This window comes from Strix aluco, chromosome 3, assembly GCF_031877795.1.
Source record: "Strix aluco isolate bStrAlu1 chromosome 3, bStrAlu1.hap1, whole genome shotgun sequence".
Classification (NCBI taxonomy): domain Eukaryota; kingdom Metazoa; phylum Chordata; class Aves; order Strigiformes; family Strigidae; genus Strix; species Strix aluco.
This window is the reverse complement of record NC_133933.1, coordinates 60,952,483-60,978,743: the sequence shown is the minus strand read 5'-3', so window position 1 is coordinate 60,978,743 and position 26,261 is coordinate 60,952,483. Positions and strand designations below refer to the sequence as shown.

Below are 26,261 nucleotides of genomic sequence, written 5' to 3'. Positions count from 1 at the left end.
AATCTGAAGCTCAACTCTGGCATTCCATCTAGACTATGCTTGATGAGTCTGGAGAGATTCATGGTGATCTTGAGGCCATGAGTGAGAGGATTGAGTATCTGGCAAGCGTATACTGTACTGAAGGAATGTCACAGCAAGTGCTGGAACTGGGACGGCGGACAGAGGAATTACAGCAAGTTATCAAAGTGCGACTACCAAATCTCCAAGATGCTGCCAAGGTATATGAAAGCAGTTTTTCTAATGTTAGCTGACAGCTAGGGTGGTGTATGCATCATGTTTCTGAGAGTATTAGCAGTGCAGATTATCTGTGGTCTATAAAGGGTATAATTGTGTTGTCTAAAGTTAGATATCTTGTGCCATTTGAGATACTGCCTTCAGGTGCTGTTCCAGACAGGGACAATATTCCTGCAGGTCCTGTAATATCTGCCCATTCTGGATGGATGTATTGGGGATCATGGGGATCAAATGGTACTGAGCACCTGTAAGTTTAGATGCTTGAAAAGTGTCTGTGTTGGCCCTTATACTGTGTCATTTCTTTTATTTTTCTCTTAAAAGATATCTAAAGCCTGCTGTCTATTAATTCAGATCAGTACTGGGCCAGACCAGGATTCCATAATGTAAGACCTACCTCTACAAGGGAGTGCAATGAAAAGAATGAATGTGCTTTTTCATGTCCCTGACATTTCTGTGCAGCATTTCCATATAGATTGTTAATGTAAATGTGTGTTATGTCTATGTAATGCCTGAGGGCATGGTAAACCGGTGCAAGACACAGGGCAAAGCACAGAAGTCTTTTCTACTTACTCTTACCTTCAGGAAAAAAAATTCACCTTCTCTTTTTTTTTTTTTTTCATTGATACAAAAATTCAGGAAAAAAAAGAATATTGGAATGGTGTAATTAGTATATTTATAGGGGTTCTTCTGCTGTCACCTGCTACTTACACACTACTGAATAGGAAAATACCTAAAGGCAACTAAGAGAATAGGCTGTCACCAATTGTTAGGACAATCGTAGCTAAGGTCAAAAATCATCCTTCTCTACATTTGACTCTTATTTCACAACATTTATAGGACATAGCAGAAATGCTGCAGCTGAAGCAGCCATAACAGTGTAACAGACAGGTTTTGAAGAAGACTTCTTTCCATTACAAAAGCACAAATCAGTAAACCACAGTTTTTGAGCTGAAGGCTTTTACTTTTATTTTTTTAATTATTTTTCATGGAATAAGCCAGAGATTTGAATACAAGCAAGCATAGTAGAAGTGAAACTGACTAGCTTCAGTTCCTGAGAAATACTGGAACAATTGAATAAACTATTTGGAAATTGTTATAAGAAAACATGGAGATGAATAGAAGCCAACATAGATTTATGAAGAAATAAAATCATATCAAAAGTGTCCAATTTAATGTGAAAGTAATAGATTTGTACATAAATGTATACTATGTCATATATCTTTGATAATGTTTCAGATGGTATTGTTATTAACAAAGTTAATAAGCTTATCTAGTTAAAAATACAATAGGTAGGTGTAAAGCTGGCTAAAAAACTTACCTGGTGTGTAATTATCAATGGTTCAGAGCCTAAAAGGAGGGATACATCAAGTAGGGTTTTGCAGGATTCTCCCTTGGATCTGGTGCTATTCAGTATTTTCATTAATGAGTTGGATGGTGGTTTAGATCATGGCTTTGGGATGTTTAGACAACACCAAATGTACAGGGGCTACCTGAAAAAAAATTCAACTGCTATTCAAAAAGCAGGGGCAAATTATTATGTTTAGACAGGAAGAACCAGGCATGTTTTCCTCTGAATGAGGAACTACTGGCTTGATGCACCCTCTTGAAAGGTCTTCAGTTTAGTAATGCAGATCATGGAAAAATGAGTGAACAATGCCACATTGTTGTAAAAGTCCAAACACCATGCGGAAAATTAAGTATATAATTGTAAGGTATGTGAAGTATTTCTTTTGTTCTACCTATTGGTCACTAGCAGGGTTTCACCTGTGTCAAGTTTTGCACTTGAAAAAAGATGTGGACTGACTGGAGAAAGAACAGAGGATAGTGGCGATTGTGATATGTGTATAAACTTGTAGAAAAGATGCATGAAAAAGGATTATCCTAACGTGATGTATTCAGAGAGAATAAAAATAATTTGTTCTTTTTGTCTGCTATTAATGAGATAATAAGTAGAAGATTGAAATTGCAATGAAAGATAACTATGTCAGGCCATCAGAAAAAACTTTCTACAAAAGAAAGAGTACGGAAATAGTGGAATATATTGTCTAGATATACATGGGATTCTACTGCTAGTGGTCTTTAAGAACAGTCTGTAAAGATAAGACAGTTATGTCTGGTCTTACTACAGGAAGATGACTAGAGGACGTCTTGAGTTCCTTTCTAGGCCTTGAACTTTATGAAATCAGCTTTATAAAGTACGTGCTGTATTTGCGATTGAGGAAGTACTTAAAATAATAACTCTGGCTTTGAGTCACCTTTTTCTAGACTGTCATATGACTGGTATTTTTAACCAATATTTTAAACATTTAAAATTAATTTTTAAAACTATGAATTAGTTTTGGCACTGTATATAAGGGACGTAGCTATAAAACCCAGACAGATATATTTATAGTGATTTTTTTCTTTTTCTCGCCTTTTTTTTTTTTTTTTTTTTTTTTTAAATTTATCCCTGAATCAAATGTGTTGTGTTACAGGACATGAAGAAATTTGAAGTTGAGTTGAGAGTCCTGCAGGCTGCTCTGGAGCAAGCCCAAGCTACACTGACCTCTCCAGAGCTCGGACACTTGAGCTTGAAAGAACAACTTTCTCACAGACAGGTAAAAAGCCAGGACCTCAGAGTCAGCATTTGAGTAGTGTGAACTTACCCAAAGAATAATGAATGTTGGTGAGATCAGTTGTAGTGTTTCTTAGGTGGGTCATTGTTTTGGAGTCTAGCCCCAATTTACTGCCGAGGTAATGAGGGATGGAATGGGAAAATGATTCCCTCAAATGAAATGGTTGAAGTATAATTCTTTATGAGTCTGTTCTTAGGTTGATGTAATTCTGAGAAATGTGCATCCAATCCACATTTAATCCATAATAATAATAATAGTAAAGCTCAGTTCTTATCCAGTGCTTCTCATCAACAGATTCTTAAAGTACTTCAAAAGGAAGTCTAGGTTGTTATCACCATTGTACAGATAGAGATGCAATGAGATAGTGTGTTGCTAGCTTGCTCAACAGTCAGTTGGAAATCTAAGAGAAAATTTGGTTTTCCTTAAGCCCAGTTACATTTTTGTATGTTTAGATGAATTACCTTCATAAGATATTGTTGCTTGCTGTATTGCACTTGGCCTACTATAGAGACTTGTCAATTTGTTATTTTTGGTCTCAGACTCATGACAAGAAAAATAACCCAAGTTACAGCTTTCTAAATTGCTTAAGAAATGTTTCCTGCTGCAAGCCAATATAGAGATTTAACTGTCTTAGTCTGCCAGTGAAAACTACATGTCAACAGGTCCACTTTAGGGTTAAAATCTGCAGAAGAACATACGGATGAAAGATAAATTTGCAGAGATTTCCCTTTTGATTAAAATACGCAGTCTTTATTCTAGGGACTTGCACCCAAATTTCAGAATATGGCATTGAAGAGTGTAAGCGAAACACATCACCCACCACAAGAGTAAAGGAATGTGGAGTTTACACTGTTGTTTGTGTATATTCTTCATCCTGGCTCCAGCAGGTCTCTTAGTATGCCTTCCTTTTGTACAGGAAGGGGCTATAGCCCCTGCCCACCTGTTTCACCAGACCAGAGAGAGGGTCTCAGAGAGTGCCTGCCTCGCATGCAGCCCCCAGGGTACCTCTGGGTGCTGACTGCACAATAAAGACACCTTTTGCCAGCAGTATGGGGCCTGCCAGAGGAGAGGCCTCACCAGTAATGTCTGATAAATAGGTCATTATACCAAATCTCTCATTAGATTATCCACCATATGTCATGAAGGCACAGAAATGAAGAGCAAACCATGCTCCTCTCATCAGTATGCACTTCAGACCCACTTAGCTATGTTTCTGCATATGGTATAGGGAGAGGGAGATGACCAGTCTCTCTATCTGTTTGCTGCATACATTGTCTAGCTGATTTATACCTGTTGAATTTAAAATCCTTTTCCAATGTGCTAAGGCCATTTTTATCAACTTTGCCTTTTTCTTTTTTTTTAATTGTTTTTCTGTCTGTGAATACATTAAACTCCCCAATGAAGATAAAAAGAATGCTGATGAAATCTATTCTTCAGTCATTGCACTTAGACCCTTATGCATATGAACAGACAGCTTGAATGGACATTGTGAATGCAATAGACACTATTAACAAAGGCATCCAGCACATGATTATTCAAAAGAAAAGATTTCAGTGTAGCTGTGTTTGTTTCTGTTTGATTGCCTTTTGAATTCTAAGCAACATTTTCAGCCATGGCTTGTATTTTCAAAGGAAGGCTGTGAACACAATGGAATTCATTTGCTGGTTTGAAAATGTGCTTCTGTGTCTCAGCAGGGACTTCCGCTCAGATCTCAACATTAAAATATGTGTATACATAGGTGACTCCTATGCCCCTTTGATTTGTGGATTTTGTAAAGATATTTTTTTGAAATACATTAACACAATTATTTTTGTACTTAAACACTTAGAAATAGGTACTACTATGCTTTTTAGTTAATTATGTTTATTCCTATTATATGGGCTTTTTGCTTAACTAATATTTGAAATAATATTCAGTTCAGAATGAGCAACTCCAGACAAAGTGTGTCCTGATTATATTAAATTTGGAAAACAGATAATCAAATTTGTTTGTTTTAGTGCTTGAACTCATAATTATTTTTCTTTTGCTGCATGAAATGCTCTGGGAGTTCTGCAGATCTGGCTTATTGTGGCACTGACTTTGTTTCTAGCATCTGTTGTCTGAAATGGAGTCACTGAAGCCGAAAGTTCAGGCAGTACAAATCTGTCAGAGTGCCCTGAGGATTCCTGAAGAGGTGGTCACCGGCCTGCCCATGTGCCACAGTGCCCTCCGACTCCAGGAGGAAGCCAGCCGCCTGCAGCACACTGCCATTCAGCAGTGCAACATCATGCAGGCGAGTGTAACTCCATGCTGTAAATATCACTGCGTAACTTGAACAGTGCCATACAAATTGTGATGAAAACAGAGAAATTCATATCTCTGTACATTCCTCTTTTCCATGTAGTACCATTGCGAAGTTCCCCACTAAGTTTCAGACTCCGTGTTTTGGGGGGTTTTAACATTCATGATCATGTTAATTGTTGATTTAGGCATCAGACTCTCATCTGGGTTCTCTCCTTGATCTTGCTATGTTTTTTGTAATGCTGTTAGGATTAACTAGACAAATAGCTAATATAAAATTGTATGCAGGTTAATTTTATATATAATCAGTTAATGATATTAATATATCATTATAACACCGATTGCTTATAATGATTGCATAAAAAACTATTGAGTTAATTAAATACCTTTCTAGGATAAACTTTTTTTTTTCCTCTTTTTTTAAAATTTTTATATATTTGCTTTCTGATTTTGGAGTCATTCAGCATGTATTAAATACACATTTTCAAGTTTTGCTAAATAAAAGAAAACTAGGTTTTGTTTGATTGTTTGAATTCATAATTAAACATGTAAAAGGTATTTCCGAAGAAGAGAATAAGCTTTTCTTTCCTGCTGTTTAGTGATAGAAAAATACATAGTGAGCTAAGGTACAACTACAGAGTTTCAAGCTAGATTTCAGAAGAAACTTTCGGTCATTAAGGATACTTAATGATACTTAAGTCCAAGGAAGGATACAAAGTCACACTGAAAGAAGTTTTAAAAACAGGTTAGACAAACTGCTGGTGAATCTATGATATAAAGAACTGATACTACACTGGTAGGATAATGGTCTGAATCAATCTTCATAATCCTCTGCCAGTTGTATTTCAGTAAAATCTTTTTCGTATAGTCTTTCCACTTCATAAATAGAGACTTGAGGTGAAAAAGCAGATGAAAATGCTTTATAGTAAAACCATGAGACTAAGCAATGCTATCTTTGGTGGGTGTGTTTGGTGCAGATACTTGTTAGAAGCAGTTCTAGCTCCTTATATTGGATATCTGAAACACCATGTTATGTGAACTCCTTTTTGGAAGTAGTTAAATGAATGAACCCATTGAATTCATTGCAATTCACAATATTTCTGAACAGACTGGTTCATGATTGTGTTCCTGCTTTGCTTATGCAGATGTGAGTGCCAGATAGATGTTAAGTTTGCTCCACTTCAAAGGGAGTTCAGTCATGCTTGGACTAAGTGCATATTTATTTTCATGTTGACACTCAATTTTTTTTTTTTTCTCCCTCTCTAGGAAGCAGTGGTTCAGTATGAGCAATATGAGCAAGAAATGAAACATTTACACCAAATGATAGAGAGTGCCCATCGTGAGATTCAAGACAAGCCAATAGCAACCAGCAACATCCAGGAACTTCAGGTCCAGATTTCACGTAATGAGGTAGGAGAGCCAAAATGCAACAACGTGGGTTCAATGGCAGCTCATTGACTCAAAAACTTTTTGTAAGCAATGGTCATAAATTAGCTGAGTAGCTTTTCAGACTTGCTCAAGGCTAGTTGAGGAGATAGACTTAATACCAGATAGGAAACTCATGCTATTGGTACAGTGTGGAGTATTCATTTGTTTATTCAGTTAGATGTGTCCTAATCTCCAGGGAACATTATGACAAATGAAAGCATTGCATAATTAAGGAACGGTTAACATATAAGTACTTGACTGAGGAGTGTCACAGAAGTCAATGTTGAGCAGTTAGCCAGGTGATCATGCTAGTTCAGTGATCCTTAAATATATATACATATATGTATATCCTAAAGTGCTTACTCATTTCCATCCCAATAACTTCTGTAAAAGAACTCCAAGGGACTTGAATCGCAGGAAACCCACAGTAGATTTGGAGGAAGACTGCAATGTTCACTCCAAAGGCTTCTGGTAAAGTCATTGTTGGGAAGAGTTTTGTCCTGTGGAGTTACAGGTTCTGCCCTCAAACTCACTGATCATCAGCCCACAGATGATTCTGGATAGTCTCTGTGCAGCCTTCTTGCTGTGCTGGCATGGAAGCTCCTGAGCCCCTTTCCCCCTCTCCTATCTGTTGTGTATTTCTTGGGATAGAAAATGCACCACTGATCTCTTTGTGTCACTTTTGGCACCAGGTGGCACCATTTCTTTACCTTTGAATTAAAGCTATCTGTGCTATTATGTAATATAACTTAATGTTATATTTGTTGCTCATTTTCTATCCAGTTGTTACAAAAGTTACTTAGTATAAATGCAGAGCAGTTTGCATAAACACTTCTGGTTTTTTGGTACTGAATTAATAATGCTACTATTCTCTATTCAAATATTCTGGGACAGCAAGTGCAGGAGACTGACTTCAGTGATACAGGGTAATATTGCTGGAGGAAGGAATGATGCTTCAGGGAGGAAGGAATTAAAAATGGGACAGCTCAAACTTTCATCTGCATTTGAACAAGTGGAGTAGCTAAAAATTCTTCTAAACATCTGTGTGAAGACAGCAACTTTACTCTATTGCACATGTTGGGATCAACCAGAGTGGAAAGGTTTCATACTTGCAAGCTTTCCAAATTTAGGTGTAAGGAGTTTTGAAAGACTGAGACATGCATATTTTTGCGTCATATTTTGTCTGCTAAATATGTGTGGAAAATCATAGCATAAAGGGGACATATTGAACCCTATATTATTATACTACAAAAGGTAAGACTGTCAAGATGCTTGGTATGTGTGTTATTAATTCAAGAAAACATCAGTTGTCAGATTCCCTGTTGAAGCCTGCATGAATGAGAACTTAAAGGGACATTTGTAGTAGATATATTTAGAATTAAAATAAGAGGAAGAAAGTAGAAGGAAAGTACACCCTTATTTGTAGGAAGCTTCTATTACCATGCATGTATGTAAATAATTATACTCTGGAACTATGTTTACCGAACTGTGTTTCTTTAGACTTTCAGATAAGAATGTGGGCAAGTATCTCCATACTTGTGAATTATTTTAATGGATAATACAGTCCCTCACAGGACATTGCTTTTATAAGTTGCTTTATTTTTTTCACAATCACATTTTGGCTTCCTTTTCTGTGTTTTCAGTTGACAGAGGTTAGATACTCAGTGCATTGGACATTAATGCCACAAATGTTACTGCATCTTAGTAATATTGATGGAGTTAAGTGAGTATATTGAATGACAATAATTTCCTACTGAGGCCCAGAGATGTCATTCATTCATTGAGCATTAGTGAATGACAGGTACTTGCCAAACAGAGCACATTAAAGTTATGGCTTGATTTGATTGTAGTTTGGTTTTCAACTGATTTAGCTGGTGTTTTATACTCAAGACTTTGCTTAATCTCCAAGATAAGCCTTGGAGCTCCAAGAGAGCTCCTCTTGTTGTTAACATGACAGACAGTGACTAGGTACCGTTGAAATCCAGGCAATAAAATGTCATCCTCAGTCTTTGTGCTACTTCCATTTCTAACTCTGTATGTCTCGCTATGACTGTTCTGTACTGTGATTTTGAGGAAATGGTTTCCTTAAAATGTTATACAACCAAAAAACTTTTGATTTTACCAGCCTGAAGCAATAATCATATTTACTTATTAGAAGATATTGTAATTATTTATTATTATACCTACTATATCTTGCAAGTTCTGTTGCTATTTTTCACTGAAAACTTATTGAAGAAATAAAGGCAGATATAAAAATAAAGCAGAAATACATATATTTGAATGAATAATCACTGATTTAGCAGGCAAGCTTATACAAATGTTGTTTTCACTTTATAGATCAAAATTCTGTGATGTTACTGAGCCTCTAGGGAGACAGGAACAATAGCTTTGGCAGAAATGTGAAAATCTTCCACCTTTTTTTATTTTAAGTATATTAATTGAAAGCTTTGAAACTGGTCACTGAACTGGGAAGCAGTCACGGGGAGGAGAGAAGACAAGTCAGTTTCTAAGGCTATTCGTTTCCATCTTTCTTCTCTTACTAAACTTAAACTTATAATGGTGTTTGGCCAAGCAGATAGACCATTTCATAGCCATTACAAACAGTGCTTTAGGCCAGATTCCCCAGCTCCTTTTAAAGAAAGGTTAGTACTGTGTGCACCTCAGCTTTTAAGTCTGAAGACTTACACAAAACCAAAACAAGATTAAAATATAGCTTTTCCAAACACCAGCAAAAAGCAATCCAGTCTGCATTTAATCTTATTATGTGACTGATTGTTCCTATTGCATCTGATCTTGTTAGACCCTGTGAGTTATTGTTTGAACAATTCATTCTTTCTGGCAAGAGCTGAATGGGGCATTTTTTACAGTTGTGGTTACCACATGACCTCATTTCCATGGCATGCACTATGCGGAGAAGCTTCATCTTCCTCAGATAAATGGAAATAGAACAGGGGGAAAAAAACAGGACAGGAAGAGGGAGAGACATTCCCTTTTGCTGCAGTCTGAAGCTTACAGAGTTCGTGTCAGGTTCAGGCTGGCTGCAAGCATGAGGTGTCCCTCCCTTCCCTCTGCGATTATCATGCACACAGAGCATTTTGCAGCATTTTTCCGGTTTCGCTTCAAAGCTCTCAGCTCTGTGGTTTAGCTGTGCAGCCAGACGCAGCCTGACTTGTTCTCTCCACTATCAACATCCTGCTTGTCAGCTAGTGCGGCGGCTTATGCGGGTTTCTGAGAGGCAGCGCTATGATGTTATTGGCTGGGCTTGGAGGGGAGAGCTTGCCTTCTCCACGGAAGCTGAAATGCTACGGGTCCTGTGGCCTGTATTGGCTGCCTCAGCATTAGGGAAAAAAAATGTTTCCTCAGGAGCTGGCTCAGAGGATCAAAGGATACCAGGAGCAAATTGCTTCTTTAAATTCCAAGTGCAAGATGCTGACAATGAAAGCAAAACATGCCACCATGCTGCTGACAGTGACAGAAGTGGAGGGGCTTTCAGAGGGAATGGAGGAGCTGGATTCAGACCTGCTCCCAGCACACCCCACTCATCCTTCTGTGGTTATGGTAAGGAGCGCTTTGGTCTCGGTACTGTTTATCTGAGCTGCTTGTTTCTGCATCATTGCAAAACTCCTGTGTAGCAAGTTGCCGCAGCTCACATCTACATTTTGCTTTTGAAATGGCTGGAGTGTGGCAAACCAAGCAAGTTGCAGCTTCCTCTTAATGTAGTTTGCTTTATACGGGTTTTCAAAACTTGTTGGTAAAGGATGAAGTTATTTAACAGACAAATAGCAGTGGAAGCTGTCTGTAATAAGGTGCAAATATAGTGCTTTTTTGTAGCTGTCAGTGTGAAAAATCAAATGCTAAGAAACTACTGAATTGCAGGAATAAGATAAAATCAGAATAAATATTATTTCATAATGTTGCAGTGTATAGATTTTACACACCATATTTTTAAAGCTCTTGTGTTAAAGTGTTGATGTGATAATTGACAGTATGCTGCTATATGCTCAGATGAGTGTTGGAAATGAAAGCTAAGTACTGCCATAGGCCTCATGTTTGAATTACTCTGCTTTTGTTTGTTTCTAATTGGGTCTCGTTACAAACATACTGCTGATGCTACTGGGATTTTTGTCTGGGTGAAAACAGAGTTTCAGGATTTATCACTGTATAACAGCATTGGGGAAGCAAGAAGAATATGTTACTACTGGATTTTATAGTTCAAGTCTATTTCTTGTTGTTCTAACCAGGCCTGGATACTGAGGCCAATACTGCATTATTCTATGGCTCTCTGTAGTATGTCCATATGCAGCAGTAGTTGTATTAGAAGACATTTAGGCAAACAGTGATTTGTCATTATTGACTTACCTGCTATACATTTTCTTTTAAATTCATTAGGGTACAGGAGAGCATGTTCATACTGAAGTATGACAAGTAAATGAGACTATTAATTCAACCAGGTTTTTAAACTGGTAAATGTAAGAGCATGAAGTATGACTAAATAATACTGTAATTCTGGCTAGGTGTGGTTTTTCTTGTTTTGATCTCAATCTAAGTCAAACCTTGTTGAGGTAACTGATTTTTTTTTCCTGTGCTCTGGGGTTGCTTTTCCTGTGACAGATGACTGCTGGTCGCTGTCACACGCTACTCTCCCCTGTCACTGAGGAGTCTGGGGAGGAGGGAACCAACAGTGAGATTTCTTCTCCACCTGCCTGTCGCTCTCCCTCACCTGTGGCTAATACAGATGCTTCTGTTAACCAGGTACCTCCCTCTTGGCATTCATTCAGCTTTTATCTCAGATATGCATGGTTCCATTCCACAGGTGGTTTATTTAATCCTCTGAAATAATATTTACCTATAGCTCCAAGGAGCTGAGGCTTAACCTCTAACCTTCAGGTTCAAGTTCAAAATGGATACAGAGATTGATTTCTGAGTTTAAAATGTGCAAATCTGGTGTTACAGCTATTCACTATTTTTAGAAACAAATTTTAAGTGACAAATACAAAGCTTTTCCATGTCACTACTATTTTCTATTTATAAGCTATTTTTTTATTTTCTCAGTAGTACTCAACGGAAACTTGCATCCTGAGAAAAACTGCAATTTTGTATTGCTCATAATAAAACATTTCATTATGTCCAAATACATCTATCTTACTGTACCACTGGCATTGTAGCATTGAAGTCATAGTCTGATATCTTGCACTTAATACCATTTCAAATATTAACTTCCATGTTTTTTTTCATGTATTGTTCGTTCTGTACTTTCTGTGACAGTCTATTTTAAATGCTAATGAAGCAGATCAGTGAAGTCACTGAAGTTAGATTTTTAAATCAAAACTGAGGACTCTTGCACTTCTAATAGGAACAAGTGTACATCAGCATTGATTAAAATGCAAGCAATGAACCAGCATGTTGAGCATCATGCACGTGAAGACACACATAAAATGTTAAGCTGTAGAAGTTTAGAAATGAGCCTTAGGAGCAGTCACCACCTCACTGAATTCATGTTGTGGGTTTTGTGGTTGGTTGTTTGGTTTTGCATTTGTAACTGCTTCTAAAATTGACCACTACAGACTTAAAGGGTAGAGTGAGTTGTGTTGCATTGCTAAGTAGAATTAAAGTTTGAGCAAGATACCCATTGATTCCTTCCACTAATTTCAAAGATGCATATGGTGCTATAGAGGTTGCTAAATATAAATGATTCATTTTCATGAACTGAGATAAGAAAACTTACTAAGGTAAGATAGTAAGAACGACAAAAGGTGACAAAATCTTCCACAGCATAATGAAAAAAGGTTATATAATGATTGAGAAGGATTTTTCCAGTGTTTTGTCATTTCAGATGAGAAATTTCCCAGTAAAGTTTACTTACAACAGAAAGGCAGCTGTGTATTTCAGCACAAAAGTCTTATGACAGTGTTAATCAGTGAAGGAGTTAAAGGACCAAGAGCATCTTGCTTCCTAATAAACAAAACCAATGTCAGTTCATTACATTTCTCTGACAATGTAAAACAAGGCTAACAGCTCCAGTAATTCAAATAATAAGGAGAACTCAGTGAAGATGCTGTTGCACCATGAGCTGACACCAAAATGCAAGTTTTGGAACCTGTGATTTACCAGGGCAAAATTCAACAAAAAGATGATGTCTTTCATTTAGCAGTTCTTTGAAAGAGATAAAATCAATGATGTTATGATAATCTAAAAACCTTAGAGATGAAGGTTTCTTCAGTGTCGTTAATGTTGAAATGAACTGCATGTTCAGCGGAAGAACATTCCAAAATGCAGTGGTTTACTTACAAAATACTTAGGTTCACACTCACATGAGATTAAAACTAAAGAAGCTATGAAGCGGTGCTGATCATGATGAATGCCCAGGGACACTTCAGGAAAAAAGGTTGGTTAAAAAAAGTTTCTAGAAATTAGTGAATTGGGAGCTTAAATGTAAGTTAAAAATATTTTGCATTCAGTAAGGCTCAGCAAAACTAATTTGGAAATGTTTTGTTTAAAAAGTAGCCAGTGTTAAGAGAAATAATTTCCTGCAGAAAGATCACCTGCAAAGTACCAGAATAACATATGAACAGGAATTCTAGAAAGTGAAGAATTACATTCATTTAGTCTTTGGAAAAAAATTAAAAGCTCTTATGGAGTAGGGGTTGAGGAGAGGAAGGTTGAGTGTTAAGACTGTTTTTAAACACATCCCTAATAATCTCTCTACAGTCTTTCATCAGAATTTCCTAGCATCTCTTAATGGTGAAATGTAGCTAGTCTGAATTCAGACATCTATGCACTATTTTTACGTTACTAACAAGTAATGAAAATATAAAACAAGTGCCAACTGCGTATTAGTGGAAATACTGGTTCTATGAATAGAAATAGATTAAGACCACAAGTGACTGATCTAGCATTATTATGTTAACAGTTGCACAGGTTGTTTGTTTTATACTAAAACTCCTCTAAAAACAAAACTATAAAAATGTTAATTTTAAAAAGGCTGAGGAATTTCATAGTATATGATATTTTGACAATAGATAACAGTCATTTAATGCAGTTTATTTTGATGTATAACAAAATCAGACACGTCATCTGTGCTGCAGTACTGAATGAGAATCCTTTGGGGCTAAAACCTAAAAAGGATACAGTTGATTAAAATTTAGCACATTTTTTAAAACTTGTTTTCTATATGCACAACGCAGAGTAATTGAATTGAAAAAACTGAAGTGTTGGTACAAAGCCTTGGAGGCCACAGTTGATCGTGTGATTCAAGTCTTCAGCACTGGGTCACCGTTAAACGTCTTTCTGTCTCCTTGTACGCAGTCTATTTAATCATTCTTTCTTCTTCTCTTATGAAAACTCATCTAGAGTGCAACAGCCCTTGTTAAATGTCTTTTGAAATCTAAACACACCCTTTGCCCCTACATCCTAACAGCAAAGCTTGAGTCCTTTTCATTGGCTAATTTTCATAAAAGTGGGCATGAGATGTTAGGGCCTTTATAGGGACAACAAAATCTGTTACTTGTAAGAACATCTGGATTCACACTACCATCATGTGAAAGCTCCAGAAAGTAGTTGAAAAGATGGGGAAAGGGATTGCTTTTCCCTCTGTAAAAGCAAGCCGTTTATTCTGGAAACCATGATTAAGAAGTCTCAGAAGCACAGCTTTTCTGTTGGCCTTGAAAGAGGACTAGCTAAGGGCTGAAGAGTAGCTGCAGTCAAGTCAAAATGAGATGTTGCCTGCACTGGTGCAATTTTTCACTGTGATTTGGAAATATCACTTGTAGTCAGAGTAAAAAATTTCTGAAATAGCAGTTCTGAATGCTGTGCTAAGCTGTTGCCTATTCCTGTTGGCTTCTGGACATCATAACGCTTTAATCATTAAATTTTTCAAGTTTCACAATTATTACCTTTGAAGAAGTACCTCATCTGACACTTTTGAACAGTTTCATGGCAGTGACCTGGTTTCTATGCTCTCCCAGAGCTTGTTCGGTTTTGTTCATATATGGCATTAGATAACATTGAAATGACATTGGGAAAAAAAGATTCTGCTCCAAATTAGGATCCTAATTATGCTCTGAGCTCTGGTACTTTAGAATTAGTTTTGTTTAGTAGCTAACTTTTATACAGCAATACTAAATTACAGACTGAGGTTGGAAGGGACCTCTGGAGGTCATGTGGTCCATTCGCCTTCCTCAAGCTGGGCCACACACAGCAGGTTGTTTGGGATTATATCCAGGTGGCTTTTGAGTATCTCCAAGGATGGAGACTCGACAACTTCTCTGGGCAACTTCTCCCAGTTCTCCGTCACCTTCACAGTAAAAGAGTCTTTTTCCTGATATTCAGAGGGAACCTCCTGTGTTTCAGTTTGTGCCCACTGTCCCTTGTCCTGTCACTGAGCACCACTGGAAAGAGCCTGGCTCTGTCTTCTTTGCACCCTCCCTCCAGGTATACAATAGAATCAAATCATAGAATCATTTAGGTTGGAAAGGACCTTTAAGATCATTGAGTCCTACTGTTAACACTGCCAAGTCCACCACTAAACCATGTCCTCAAGTACTACATCAACACCTCTTTTAAACACCTCCAGATGGTGTCTCAACCCAGCCTGTTCCATTGCTTCACAACCCTTTCTGTGAAGAAGTTTTTCCTAATATCCAGTCTAAACTTCCCTGGCACAACTTGAGGCCATTTCCTCTTGTCCTATCACTTGTTACTTGGGAGAAGAGACTGACACCCACCTCACTACAACCTCTTTCAGGTAGTTGTAGAGAGTGATAAGGTTTCCTCAACCTCCTTTTCTCCAGACTAAACAGCCCCAGTTCACTCAGCCACTCCTCATAAGGCTTGTGCTCTAGACCCTTCACCAGCTTTGTTGCCCTTCTTTGGTCACACTCCAGCACCTCAATGTCTTTCTTGTAGTGAGGGGCCCAAAACTGAACATAGTATTCGAGGTTAAGCCTCACCAGTGCCAAGCACAGGGGAATGATCACTTCCCTAGTCCTGCTGGCCACGCTATTTCTGATACAAGCCAGGATGCTGTTGGTCTTCTTGGCCACCTGGGCACACTGCTGGCTCCTGTTCAGCTGGCTGTCAATCAACACCCCCAGATCCCTCTCTGACTGGCAGCTCTCCAGCCACTCCTCCCCAAGCCTGTAGCGCTGCTGGGGGTTGTTGTGACCCAAGTGCAGGACCTGGCATTTGGCCTTATTGAACCTCATACAATTGGCCTCGGCCCATCAATCCAGCCTGTCCAGATCCCTCTGTAGAGCCTCCCTACCCTCAAGAAGATCAACACTCCTGCCCAACTTGATGTCATCTGCAAACTTACTGAGGGTGCACTCAGTCCCCTCATCCAAATCACTGATAAAGATATTAAACAGAACTGGCTCCATTCCTGAGCCCTGGGGAACACCACTTGTGACTGGTCACTAACTGGATTTAACTTCATTCACCACCACTCTTTGGGAATTCATATCTATACACATTTATACTCTTACATTTGCAGTACAGCAAATGGTCTGTGGTTTATTTGGTAGACACAGCTCTTTAAGCTGCCAAGCAGAAGGCACTTGATTTTGCCTCAGTCGCATGGCTTGACATGCTGAATTTTCCTCCCCATCATACAGGGTCAGGAAAGAAGAAATTTGAGAGATTTGCAATCACTGGAGGAGGATTTTCCAAGTACAGTTTCCAGTACATTTTGAGCAACTTTTTATGCAAATATTGTTGTAACTCTGAGAGCTGACTGAAAGGATGTTTGGTCAGCCTAACAGAAATCAGTGGAACATCTCTTAGTGATTTCACTGGCAGCAAAACTGTGTCTCAAAGTTTTCACCAGGGGCATTTACAAATTCAAAATGGTTGAGGAAGCTGGACAACAGCTACTGTGTTGCATGGTCTGGAGCATAGTTCACTAAGTGGGGCTACTAAATGAGACGAAGGAAGGTTGCAGTATTTTTTACTTTCCAAATAGATATAGTGGTAACTGTCATATATGGTTTCAGTTTTTAATAATCCTTGTCATCAAGCCTGATTTCCTGACTTAAATGTAGATCCTGTGCCTATTTCCTTAATTTTACATTTTCTGTAGATCTTTTTAGTTGTCACCTGCAATAGCTGAAGAAACCCCCATACGCTAAGTATAGAATTTCTGGTGAAAAACATTTCCACCCTGAATTTTCAATGGTAATTTGAACATTTTCCCGTTTTTCTTAGCACTGTTGGTCACTTTTCCCACCGTCTTTTAAAAGTTAGTTGAGAGTACTTATTTGTTTGAAGGCTTACTATAAGCTCGTGCTTCATACTCTTTCTTACATCATTGAGTAGTCCTTCAGCATATTCCTTTTTGGTTCTTCTGTTGCTTTCTCTGTGCCAGTGTTCATTAGAGTTATATTCTTTGCTACCTGCAGTACTACAACCCCATTGTCTGTTGTGATGGGTTTTCTCCATGTATAGTTGTGATGATGCTTGAACAACATGCCCTACTTCCAGTCTTTCCATGTCTGTCCACAGTTGCCTCCTGTGCCTCCTAGCTAATATGAACATGAAAAAAATGCATCCACAGTCTTAATCATAGTGAAGCTCCAAACCATACTCAGTGTACTACTATTAAATATTTATTTATTGCGTTGCTCAGAGGTTTCCTGGTGGTTTTGGCTTTGTGGATTTTATTTTAATGGACATATGCAATGGGACAGTATGTTGGGGGTATTATGCAGTATCTTTTGTTTTGAAAGTGCAATAATGTGCTTCGTGCTTGTAGGACATTGCTTATTACCAAGCCTTATCTGCTGAACAGTTGCAGACGGAAGCTGCTAAAATTCAACCCAGCACTTCAGCCACCCAGGAGTTTTATGAACCAGGCTTAGAATCAGCTGCTAGTGCCAAATTGGATGATTTGCAGCGTTCTTGGGAAACACTGAAAAATGTGGTAAGTTTTCATCTGGAGGGTTCAAAATAATCAGCTAGCTAGTAAGGAATAAAATGCAAAGAACTGGCTCAGCTAATATTATTCTCTGCAGTTCTTGGTTTCAGGTGGTAACAAGAATTGTTAGTTTTGATATTATGCCATCTTTGTTCTTTGTTTGAAAGCCTGTGCAGGAGGGACCTCCATTAAGAAAAAATAGAAGTCATTAAGGCTGATTGATAATTGCCTGCAGAATTATTGGCTATTGTCAAACTATATTTCTTAATCTAACAGGGAAATCCACTCATGCTGGATGAGTTGGGAAAAAAAGGCCCAAGAATCCAGTTTCTCCAAATACTGAGTCAACACAATTCTACACAGTAGTGCAGCATAATCATTCAGTGATGTATGAAAATAGTCAAAGTTCTGATCACATGCTATAAATTTTAATTCTTAGCAGAGACACAGTAGCTATTATGGGGTATTAAGAACTATGTGTCTAGCAAATAGTGCCCATCCACTTGTTTGAGTGCATAAAATCTAAAATAAGACATAAGAACATGCCTAGGCTTCCCTTCCTTATTAAAGTCCATTTTTTTCAGTCACAGAACCTAGAATTTAACTGATGATATTTAAACAGATAAATAGTTTTAATATGGGTGTTTTCCTTTGTAATTTATACTTTTGAAAAGTTGTTGCAAGTTTTTTGTTTTAGTCTCATAAATCTAGGGATGTTTGAAGCAGAAGAAAGAGCAAATCCTGTTTCAGAGGTCGTAATTTATACTTTCAATTCCTCTTCAGATCAGTGAAAAGCAGCGCACCCTCTATGAAGCTCTTGAGCGTCAACAGAAATATCAGGACACACTCCAGTCTATATCCACAAAAATGGAGACAACTGAGATCAAACTAAATGAGAGTCTTGAGCCAGCCAAAAGTCCAGAGAGCCAAATGGCTGAACATCAGGTAAAAACTTATATGTGAGAAATAGAGGGAGAGCATGCATTACCTGTATATCTTTAGTTCCCTTTTTTTAGATAGTAGCATTCTTCATGGATGGATGCCTCAAAAACATGCATTAGTTGTGTGAACCTTCTGTAGCATAGAAATTTTCAGCAAAGTCTTTTGTCAAAGATTGTGTTCAGTGACACCTACACATACTGTTCTTCATCAATAGTGCTACTAGCATATATCTGACTATTTATAATGTTTCCAAATTTACTAAGATCATAACCAATACTGATGCATTGTAAATTGATCTAAATACAAAATCATTGCCTTGTTAAACAAAACAAACAAACCAAAGCACACAAGAAATTCCGTCCTGAGGGAAGTCTTGAGAAATTATGGTCTGAATAATAAGAGAATACTTTATCAAGTAACCAATCTGATATATGTCCCAACTGTAATCATCTAGGCCTTCTGTCTGATAGCTTGAAACTCCCTGGTGGGGCTCATTCTTATTTCAGTAGGAACTCTATGATGTGAAAAAGATAACATTTGGCTTTTATAGCACCATGTGATGTCCTGTGCATCCAATGTGTATATACTATCGGACATGAAAGTGAAGTATCTGCTCTAAGGTATTGGTAATGCAGCATCCTTTTGTAGGTATCTTGGAAACTGATTTATAGGATAAGCTTTTACACCATGGAGTTAATCTCTAGATATTTATATATATTGCTGGATGTCCTTTGTCGGGTTAGTAAGTTTCAGGCTGGAAGCTAACTCATGCCCCTGTTTCTCTCTCACAAACGCACTCACTTACTTTTTCATTATCTTCACCGTATCTACTAGAATACCCTGCAGAAGATTTGCTGGAAGAATAAATCTGTATGTATAATATTTCCAAAAGAATTCCTTCTCACAATGTGTTTGAAATTCAAAATAAGTAATTAAATCTGTATTTTGGTTATCAGCTGCATAATCCTAGCTTAAGCATCTAAAAGCAGTACTCAGCCCTTCTGAATTCTGACTCTGCTAAACCAGCAGTGAGATAGATATAGATAGATATATATATATAGATATATATATATATATATATTGCACTACTCTGTGTTCCTCATGCTCCCTGGGGACAGTCACCTTGAATTTTATATTAAGCCTCCTGAGATGCTTTCTTCTCACTGATAAATGAAATATACTTTTTCTGCTCTGATTTCTAAATAGGCTTTGATGGATGAGATTTTAATGTTACAAGAGGAAATCACTGAGCTTCAGACATCATTAGCCCAGGAGCTGGTTTCAGAACCATTGGATGCAGAAGCTGGTGATCAGCTGGCATTGCAGTCCACTCTCACGGTCTTGGCAGAACGAATGGCCACAATTCGAATGAAGGCATCAGGAAAACGACAACTATTAGAGGTACAACAAAAGCCTCTAGGAGTGGGTCTTTTCAATCACATTCCAGATTTTGAGACACTTTTGACAGACCTGTACTTTTACCGAAGTCTTTAGTCATCGTTGAATGCTGATAATTTCAGTTCTGCTCATTCCTCACAATTCCTTTCGCTAATAAATTATTGGGTTTTTTTAGCAAGCCCCTCATCTTCATGCTAGGTGATAAGTAGCCAGAAGGAACTTGGAAACACACTGCAGGAGTCATATTTTTATACATATATAAATTAGGGTTTTTCAATATCCACATTGACATTTTCTAAATAGGTTCCCTTGGTATTCCTTGTCCTTCACAGGAGAAGTAATAAAGTGCAGGTATTAAAAGTCACGTTATCTACAGTAAACTTTTGAGGAGTCACCTGTCCAAACTGGGAGACAAGAGAAGGGGAAAAGCTTAAAAGAAGAAATAACACCTCTTCCAAACTGTTGCATTGTTGTCTGTGCTCATCTTCCCAGTGATTTGCTTTGCAAACATGGAAGATGCCTGCCTTTATTTCTTTGTCTACCAGCTTTACCAAATAATCCTTTAATACTCAGGTGATTTTTAAAAAGTCCTTTACATATAGGAATGTTGCTGTGTATATTATACAGGTGAGAAAAGGCAGTCGTGCTAAAGCTGGCTACAGTTTGTCTACTTTGAACACTGCAGGGCAGCTTTACTGTTGTACTGCTAAGAACTGCAGCAGTGAATTCACAAACACAGCAGCTGCTGCCTTCATAATTTCCAGCATCAATCAATTCTGAGAGACTGAGTGATAACTAGCTGCTCTGTGGATCTACCTGGGTTACAGGGGAGTCCCAGGGTGTATTAGCTGCATTAGTTCTGTGCAGTCACCTGAGACAGTGAACAATCCTGGCTAAGAAATATGTGTGGTGTGTAGACAATATTCGGTAATTTAACCTGTGCACTTTAGAGCTCTGATTCCACAGATAAAATCTTCCAGGACACTGCAGGGATGGTAAATGCAGGAATACAGATAGAACATGTAATGAAAACATTTTGCTGTTGAGGGTGTGGATTGGTAATATTGTTCTTTCTGTGAACCTAATCTAAATAACTAGAGCTTGAGAACTGTTCAGCTCTAGATTATCTGAGACACTTAACTACTATCATAATTCTTTATTTCAACGTGCAATTATTAATTTCCCCATTAAAATTAAGCATTCAGAAAAGCTGTGCGAACACTTTGCTGTGTGATGGATTTGCCCTGCACATACAGGTCTGAATTTCCTTACAGAAGTGTGGTAGGTTGACCCTGGCCAGCGGCAAAATATCCACCCTCACTCCCCTCTCCCGTGGGATGGGGAAAAAACAGAAGGCAGGCAGAAGGACTCATGAATTGAAATAATAACAACTTAATAGGGTAAGGAATAGTTGTGGGTGCAAGTGATGGCAGCTAAGGAACTTATTCACTAATTCCCCATCAGCAGGCAGATGTTTAGCTGCTTTCCTGGAAAGCAGGATCTCAGCACATGTATCAGTTGCTTGGGAAGGCAAACACCATAACCATCAAATACTCTCTCCCTCACCCCCGTCTTTCCATGAACTTTTATTGCTGAGCATGATGTCATATGGTATGGAACATCCCTTTGGTCAGTTCAGATCAGCTGTCCTGGCTATGTCATCTCCCAGCCTTTTGCCCACCTCCAGTTTACTGGCCTTTGTGAGAGGCAGTCAGAAAGGAACCCTTAATGCTGTGCATACACTGTTCAGCAGTAGCCAAAACATTGCTATGTTATCAGCACAGTTTTAGCCACAGTTGCAAAACACAGCACTGTACAGGCTGCAAGGAAGTTAACTGCATCCCAACCAGATCCAGTACAATCTTCTCCCCTTGTTCCATATCATTTGCAGCATGCTTAGGCTCCACATTATCTGATATGTCTAAGTATCCTCTGACCATCCCTCTCTATCTGTTTCTTATTCCGCAAATCGCCTCTACTCTCTCCAGAGCTCTGTATCTCTCTTGGGGAGCCCAGAACTAGTCACAGTACTCCAGGTGTTGACTCACCAGTGTTAAGTAGAAGGATAAGATCACCTCCCTCAACCTGCTGGCAACACCCCTCCTAATACAGCCCAGGATACCATTAGCCTTCTTTGCCACAAGGGCCCACTGCTGACTCATGTTCAACTTGGTGTCCACCAGGACCCTCAGGTCCTTTTCTGCCAAACTGCTTTCCAGCTGGTCAGCCTCCAGCATAAACTGGTGCCTGGGGTTGTTCATCCCCAGGTGCAGGACTTTGCACTTCCCTTTTTTCAACTTCCTGAGTTTCCTGTCAGCCCATTTCTTCAGCCTGTCAGGGTTCATCTGGATGGCAGCACAACCCTCTGGTGTATCAGCCCACTCCTCCCATTTTGTGGTATCAGTAAACTTGCTCATTACTGGCCTCTCACTAGACTTTGTGCCACTGATCACCACCCTCTGGGCCCAGCTGTTCGGCCAGTTTTCAGATTTGTCTTGCTGATCACTCCCTGTCTGTCCAATGGATGGACCAGCTGACGGATGGAGACAGGGAGTCTGTGTTGCTGTGATGCTGTTGCTGCAGCAGCCTTTGGAGTTTAATGTCCTTCCACACCCCATGGCACAGGGGTCCTCTGAGAGGCTGGACAGGGTAAACAGCTCTTCAGTCTTCTCTTTACCCTCAGTGGCTACCCCAAAGGCCACCAGTATTCTGTTGAGTCCTTGAAGTACCCCTCTCGTGCCTCTCTTGAAAGACAATAAGGCTATCTAACAGCCTCCTGCTGCCGAAAAAGGCAAAGCTGCTCTCCTTTCCCTGTAGCCCACTCCCAGCTCTGTGTCCCCATGCATCTTTCTCCCTAAGCAAACAGTGCTGTGCTAGTTGAGCAAACAGTCAATGTGGGGGGAAACCCAGAGGAGAACAGCAAGAGGAGGCAGAAAAGACCTTGCCTTTAGAAAGCTGTAATAGCAGAGATCTACTGAAGGAAGTAGAAATACAGCATTTCAATCACCAGAAAAGCATGCTCATCAATTGAAAGAAATAATATTTTGTAAAGGTTTCCAACTCATGAAAGAAAGGACTTATTATGGCTTAAAAATACTATATAGAAGTTGTTAGAGACAGAGGAAAAAAAATTTTTAAATGACTGTTGTGGTGTATTTCTTTTAAAAAGTAAAATATAATTTGCACCTTTAGGAGAAACTGAATGAGCAGCTGGAAGAACAGCGGCAAGAGCAGGCTCTTCAAAGGTACCGTTGTGAAGCTGATGAGCTTGACCACTGGCTACTCAATACCCGAGCAACACTGGACACCACTTTGGTTACTGCTGAGGAACCTATGGACATGGAAGCACAGCTGGTAGACTGTCAGGTAAAATTATCAGTCCTGTAATGTTTAGGTGAACAGGATGATGGATATGGCTTTTTCTTAATGAAAAGACAAATATGAACCTTAAATGTTAAGACCATTATTGAGTGGTGTGAGCCAGCATATTAGTGGGGAAGAAGTTTCTGAGCTCCTTAGCACCTCATATATGCTCAGTTAGTTTCACCTATGATTTGTGAAATGAAATATAGCCTGTTCTTCATTTCTTATTAAACATTGCAAACAGTGCTTTAGAAAGTGCATGTAAACATAGCAGTAGGAAAACAAGATACCCTGACTGCAAGAACATTTGAAGCTCTACAACTTTTGGAGGGCATTTTGTTTTGCTTTAAAGGCCTTGTATTCTCTTCACTTACTGTTTTGCCTTCACTCAAGCTAGAGCTGTTGAACAGCTCCCTTGATAGGTGTGAAAGCACCTGCAGTGTGCTTTCCTACTCTTTTTCCAGTTGAAGAACACACTCACTCTAGCATTCATAACTGGGACAGTGTTGTATTTTCTTCAGGGGTAATCCCTTCCCACGTTCAAAAGTAAAGTGTAACCGCTAGTTACTATTTTTATTAATGTAATATTAATCAACTCAGAATACCAAAACTATTGAGGGAAAATATTTTGCTGCAATAGGAGTAATTGCATGTACTTTTATTAACAAGACTTGGATCAGTCATAATGTCCAGGTTCTCAAATTAGTGGGAGTTTTCCATTTTTAAATGAGAGTTTAGAACTGTATGATCATTATAACTAAAAGTACAAGATAAACAAGAGACAGGTGGACAAATGATCCCCTTTCATATTAAAGAATGAGGATCTTGACTATTTTAGGATAAATGGGAGTTAAGTTTCACATAAGTCTGATGAATTAAACATCTAGTTAAATTTCCACTGACACTGCTTCATTATTGGAATTTTCAGTCTGCTCGGTCTCAAGTGTTCTTTCATCACCCGTCCTTGGGAGCTGTTCATTGTATATAGATAAACCCTGTGAACTTAAACAAAGCAGTACTTTTTTTTAATATAATCTGGTGGAAACTCAAAAAGAACAGTTAACTTCACAGAAAAGCTAATACTGCCATTCTTTTGCTGGTTCTTAAAATCTTAATACAGTAAGTTTTATATAAAGTCCTATATTTTTTCCACTTTTTAAAGACTGCCTATCTTATCGTGGATGCATTCCTTCAGGACAAATATTTGTAAGTTTATACTTGACGGTTGCTATGGAAACAAAAACATTTGCTATCAGACTAGGTTTTTGAGCAGGAATTGTACGAGCTTTGAGTTTGGAAGATCAAAATATGCACTGTGTCTGTAATACGTGAATGGTTAACAGAATGTCAGGAAAGTAGTTTTTGAGAATACGCATGCCAGAGATTTGTCACTTTAAGTCTCTCTTTAGACTAAAGAGGATTATACAGAAATACTTAAATCCATCATGCACCAATCAGAAAGAGCAAATAGTGAGAGGAGAAGCTTATCAACACAGCCAGAGCAACACATAGGAGGAGGTAGGAAGCATTTCGCTAAATATACATGAAAGAAGAGGAAGAAGTAACTCGAGCGGTGTGTTCTGTTTCTCATCGTTATGAATGTCAGTCTAGCATCTTAGCCACCCTTACCTTTAATGTGCAAATAAAGAGCATCTCCTCTGCAACAAATCCTTTGTTTCAAATAACTTTTTAACTTCCTATTTTGAAAAAAGTTGCAAACAGAAATGGCAAATACAAACATTTGCAAGCATATTCCTAAGGACTCTGAAAGGGACTGGAAGGCAAAACAGTGATAATCTGACTTGGCCTTAGCTTGGCAATGGGTGAGGTAGGCCACAGGTCATCTTGCCAGAAAGTGAGACAGATGCTGGAAAATGTATGAATTCGGTTCTTTGTTTTCGCTGCTGCAGAACATGCTGGTTGAAATAGAGCAGAAGGTGATAGCCTTGTCAGAGTTGTCTGTGCACAATGAGAACTTGCTTATGGAGGGGAAGGCTCACACCAAGGATGAGGCAGAGCAGCTGGCTGTGAAGCTCAGGACACTGAAGAGCAGCCTTCTGGAGCTGCAGAGAGTACTTCACGACAAACAGACCAACATTCGGGTAAGTGGCTCTTTCCAACTGCCTTCACTGGGTAAGTGGCTCTTTCCAACTCCCCCCAACTGGGCAGGAGTTTGGGGGATTTTGTAGCAGTTTCATGCAACTGGGAAAAGGAGTAAAAGTATTTTACTGATTTAGTTTGGGCTATTCATCTTTAGTTAGTAAATGGAGTTACACTCCAAAATAAAGAACTGGCTAGGAAGCTTTAGCTTATAATTTTCAGGTTAACAGCACCACTTCATAGTGAAACTATCCTAACCTAACTATCTTCACTAAAAGGACAGTAATAAAGTAGATGATTATCTTGGTCTGGATATACTCTATTCCTGTTCCCAGTCCCTTTAGATTGAATGTGCTCTGAGGCAGGATCCCTACCCCAACAAAAGGACAATCCTAAAGACATGCTTTCTTCCATACAGTGTGCACAGCATAATGAACAGATAAAATTAAGATAATGAAGCATTTTAAAATATGGCTAATACTTAGTGGTATCATTACACCAAACAGAATATTATATAAACAAAACATTTAACCTCAGTCTTGCCCTAGGTTTCTATTCCTAGCGGCATTGGTCTGCTTATTGCCACTAGTTCATTTTATTTAACAGTTGTTTTTGGTCATTCTTTAGGTTAAACTAGCATGTGGAGAACCGAATACATACAAGAAACCCAATGATGTAATGTGACTGGCTGGTTTTGAATTTGCTTGCCCTGCTGTGACTCACTCCCCCCTTTTCTTTTACTTCTTTTCTGAGCTTTGCTGTGCAAATTAAACATGATAAGCTTCAAAGATTTCTAGCTTGTAATGCGGATTAAAGTCTACTGAGAGGTTAGCTTGAAAAGTCACTTGACATGCTAAGAACTATTTTTAGTCCAAAGCAGCACAATAACTATAAAACTTAACATAGCTTCATAAAAAAGCCCCAACAAACACACACACACACACACAGAAAAGGAGAAGGAAAAAAACCAGGTATTTATTTCCATTGCCTCT

General features: G+C 38.6%; 1 protein-coding gene across 16 annotated transcripts in view; it reads left to right on the top strand.

Annotated features, from left to right (window-relative positions):
• Nucleotides 1-26,261, top strand: part of SYNE1 (spectrin repeat containing nuclear envelope protein 1) — a 322,087-nt gene that overhangs the window by 205,795 nt on the left and 90,031 nt on the right. For 14 of the 16 annotated variants that reach the window (XM_074818773.1, XM_074818787.1, XM_074818786.1 and 11 more), the window contains 11 exons: nt 33-218; nt 2,709-2,831; nt 4,939-5,121; nt 6,396-6,539; nt 9,921-10,115; nt 11,169-11,309; nt 17,305-17,472; nt 18,250-18,411; nt 19,615-19,809; nt 22,999-23,172; nt 25,080-25,271. In XM_074818773.1, the coding sequence (XP_074674874.1) occupies nt 33-218; nt 2,709-2,831; nt 4,939-5,121; nt 6,396-6,539; nt 9,921-10,115; nt 11,169-11,309; nt 17,305-17,472; nt 18,250-18,411; nt 19,615-19,809; nt 22,999-23,172; nt 25,080-25,271 (1,863 nt within the window). The remainder of the gene's footprint in view (nt 1-32; nt 219-2,708; nt 2,832-4,938; nt 5,122-6,395; nt 6,540-9,920; nt 10,116-11,168; nt 11,310-17,304; nt 17,473-18,249; nt 18,412-19,614; nt 19,810-22,998; nt 23,173-25,079; nt 25,272-26,261) is intronic. The other 2 variants (XM_074818778.1, XM_074818781.1) reach the window with 2 other exon arrangements.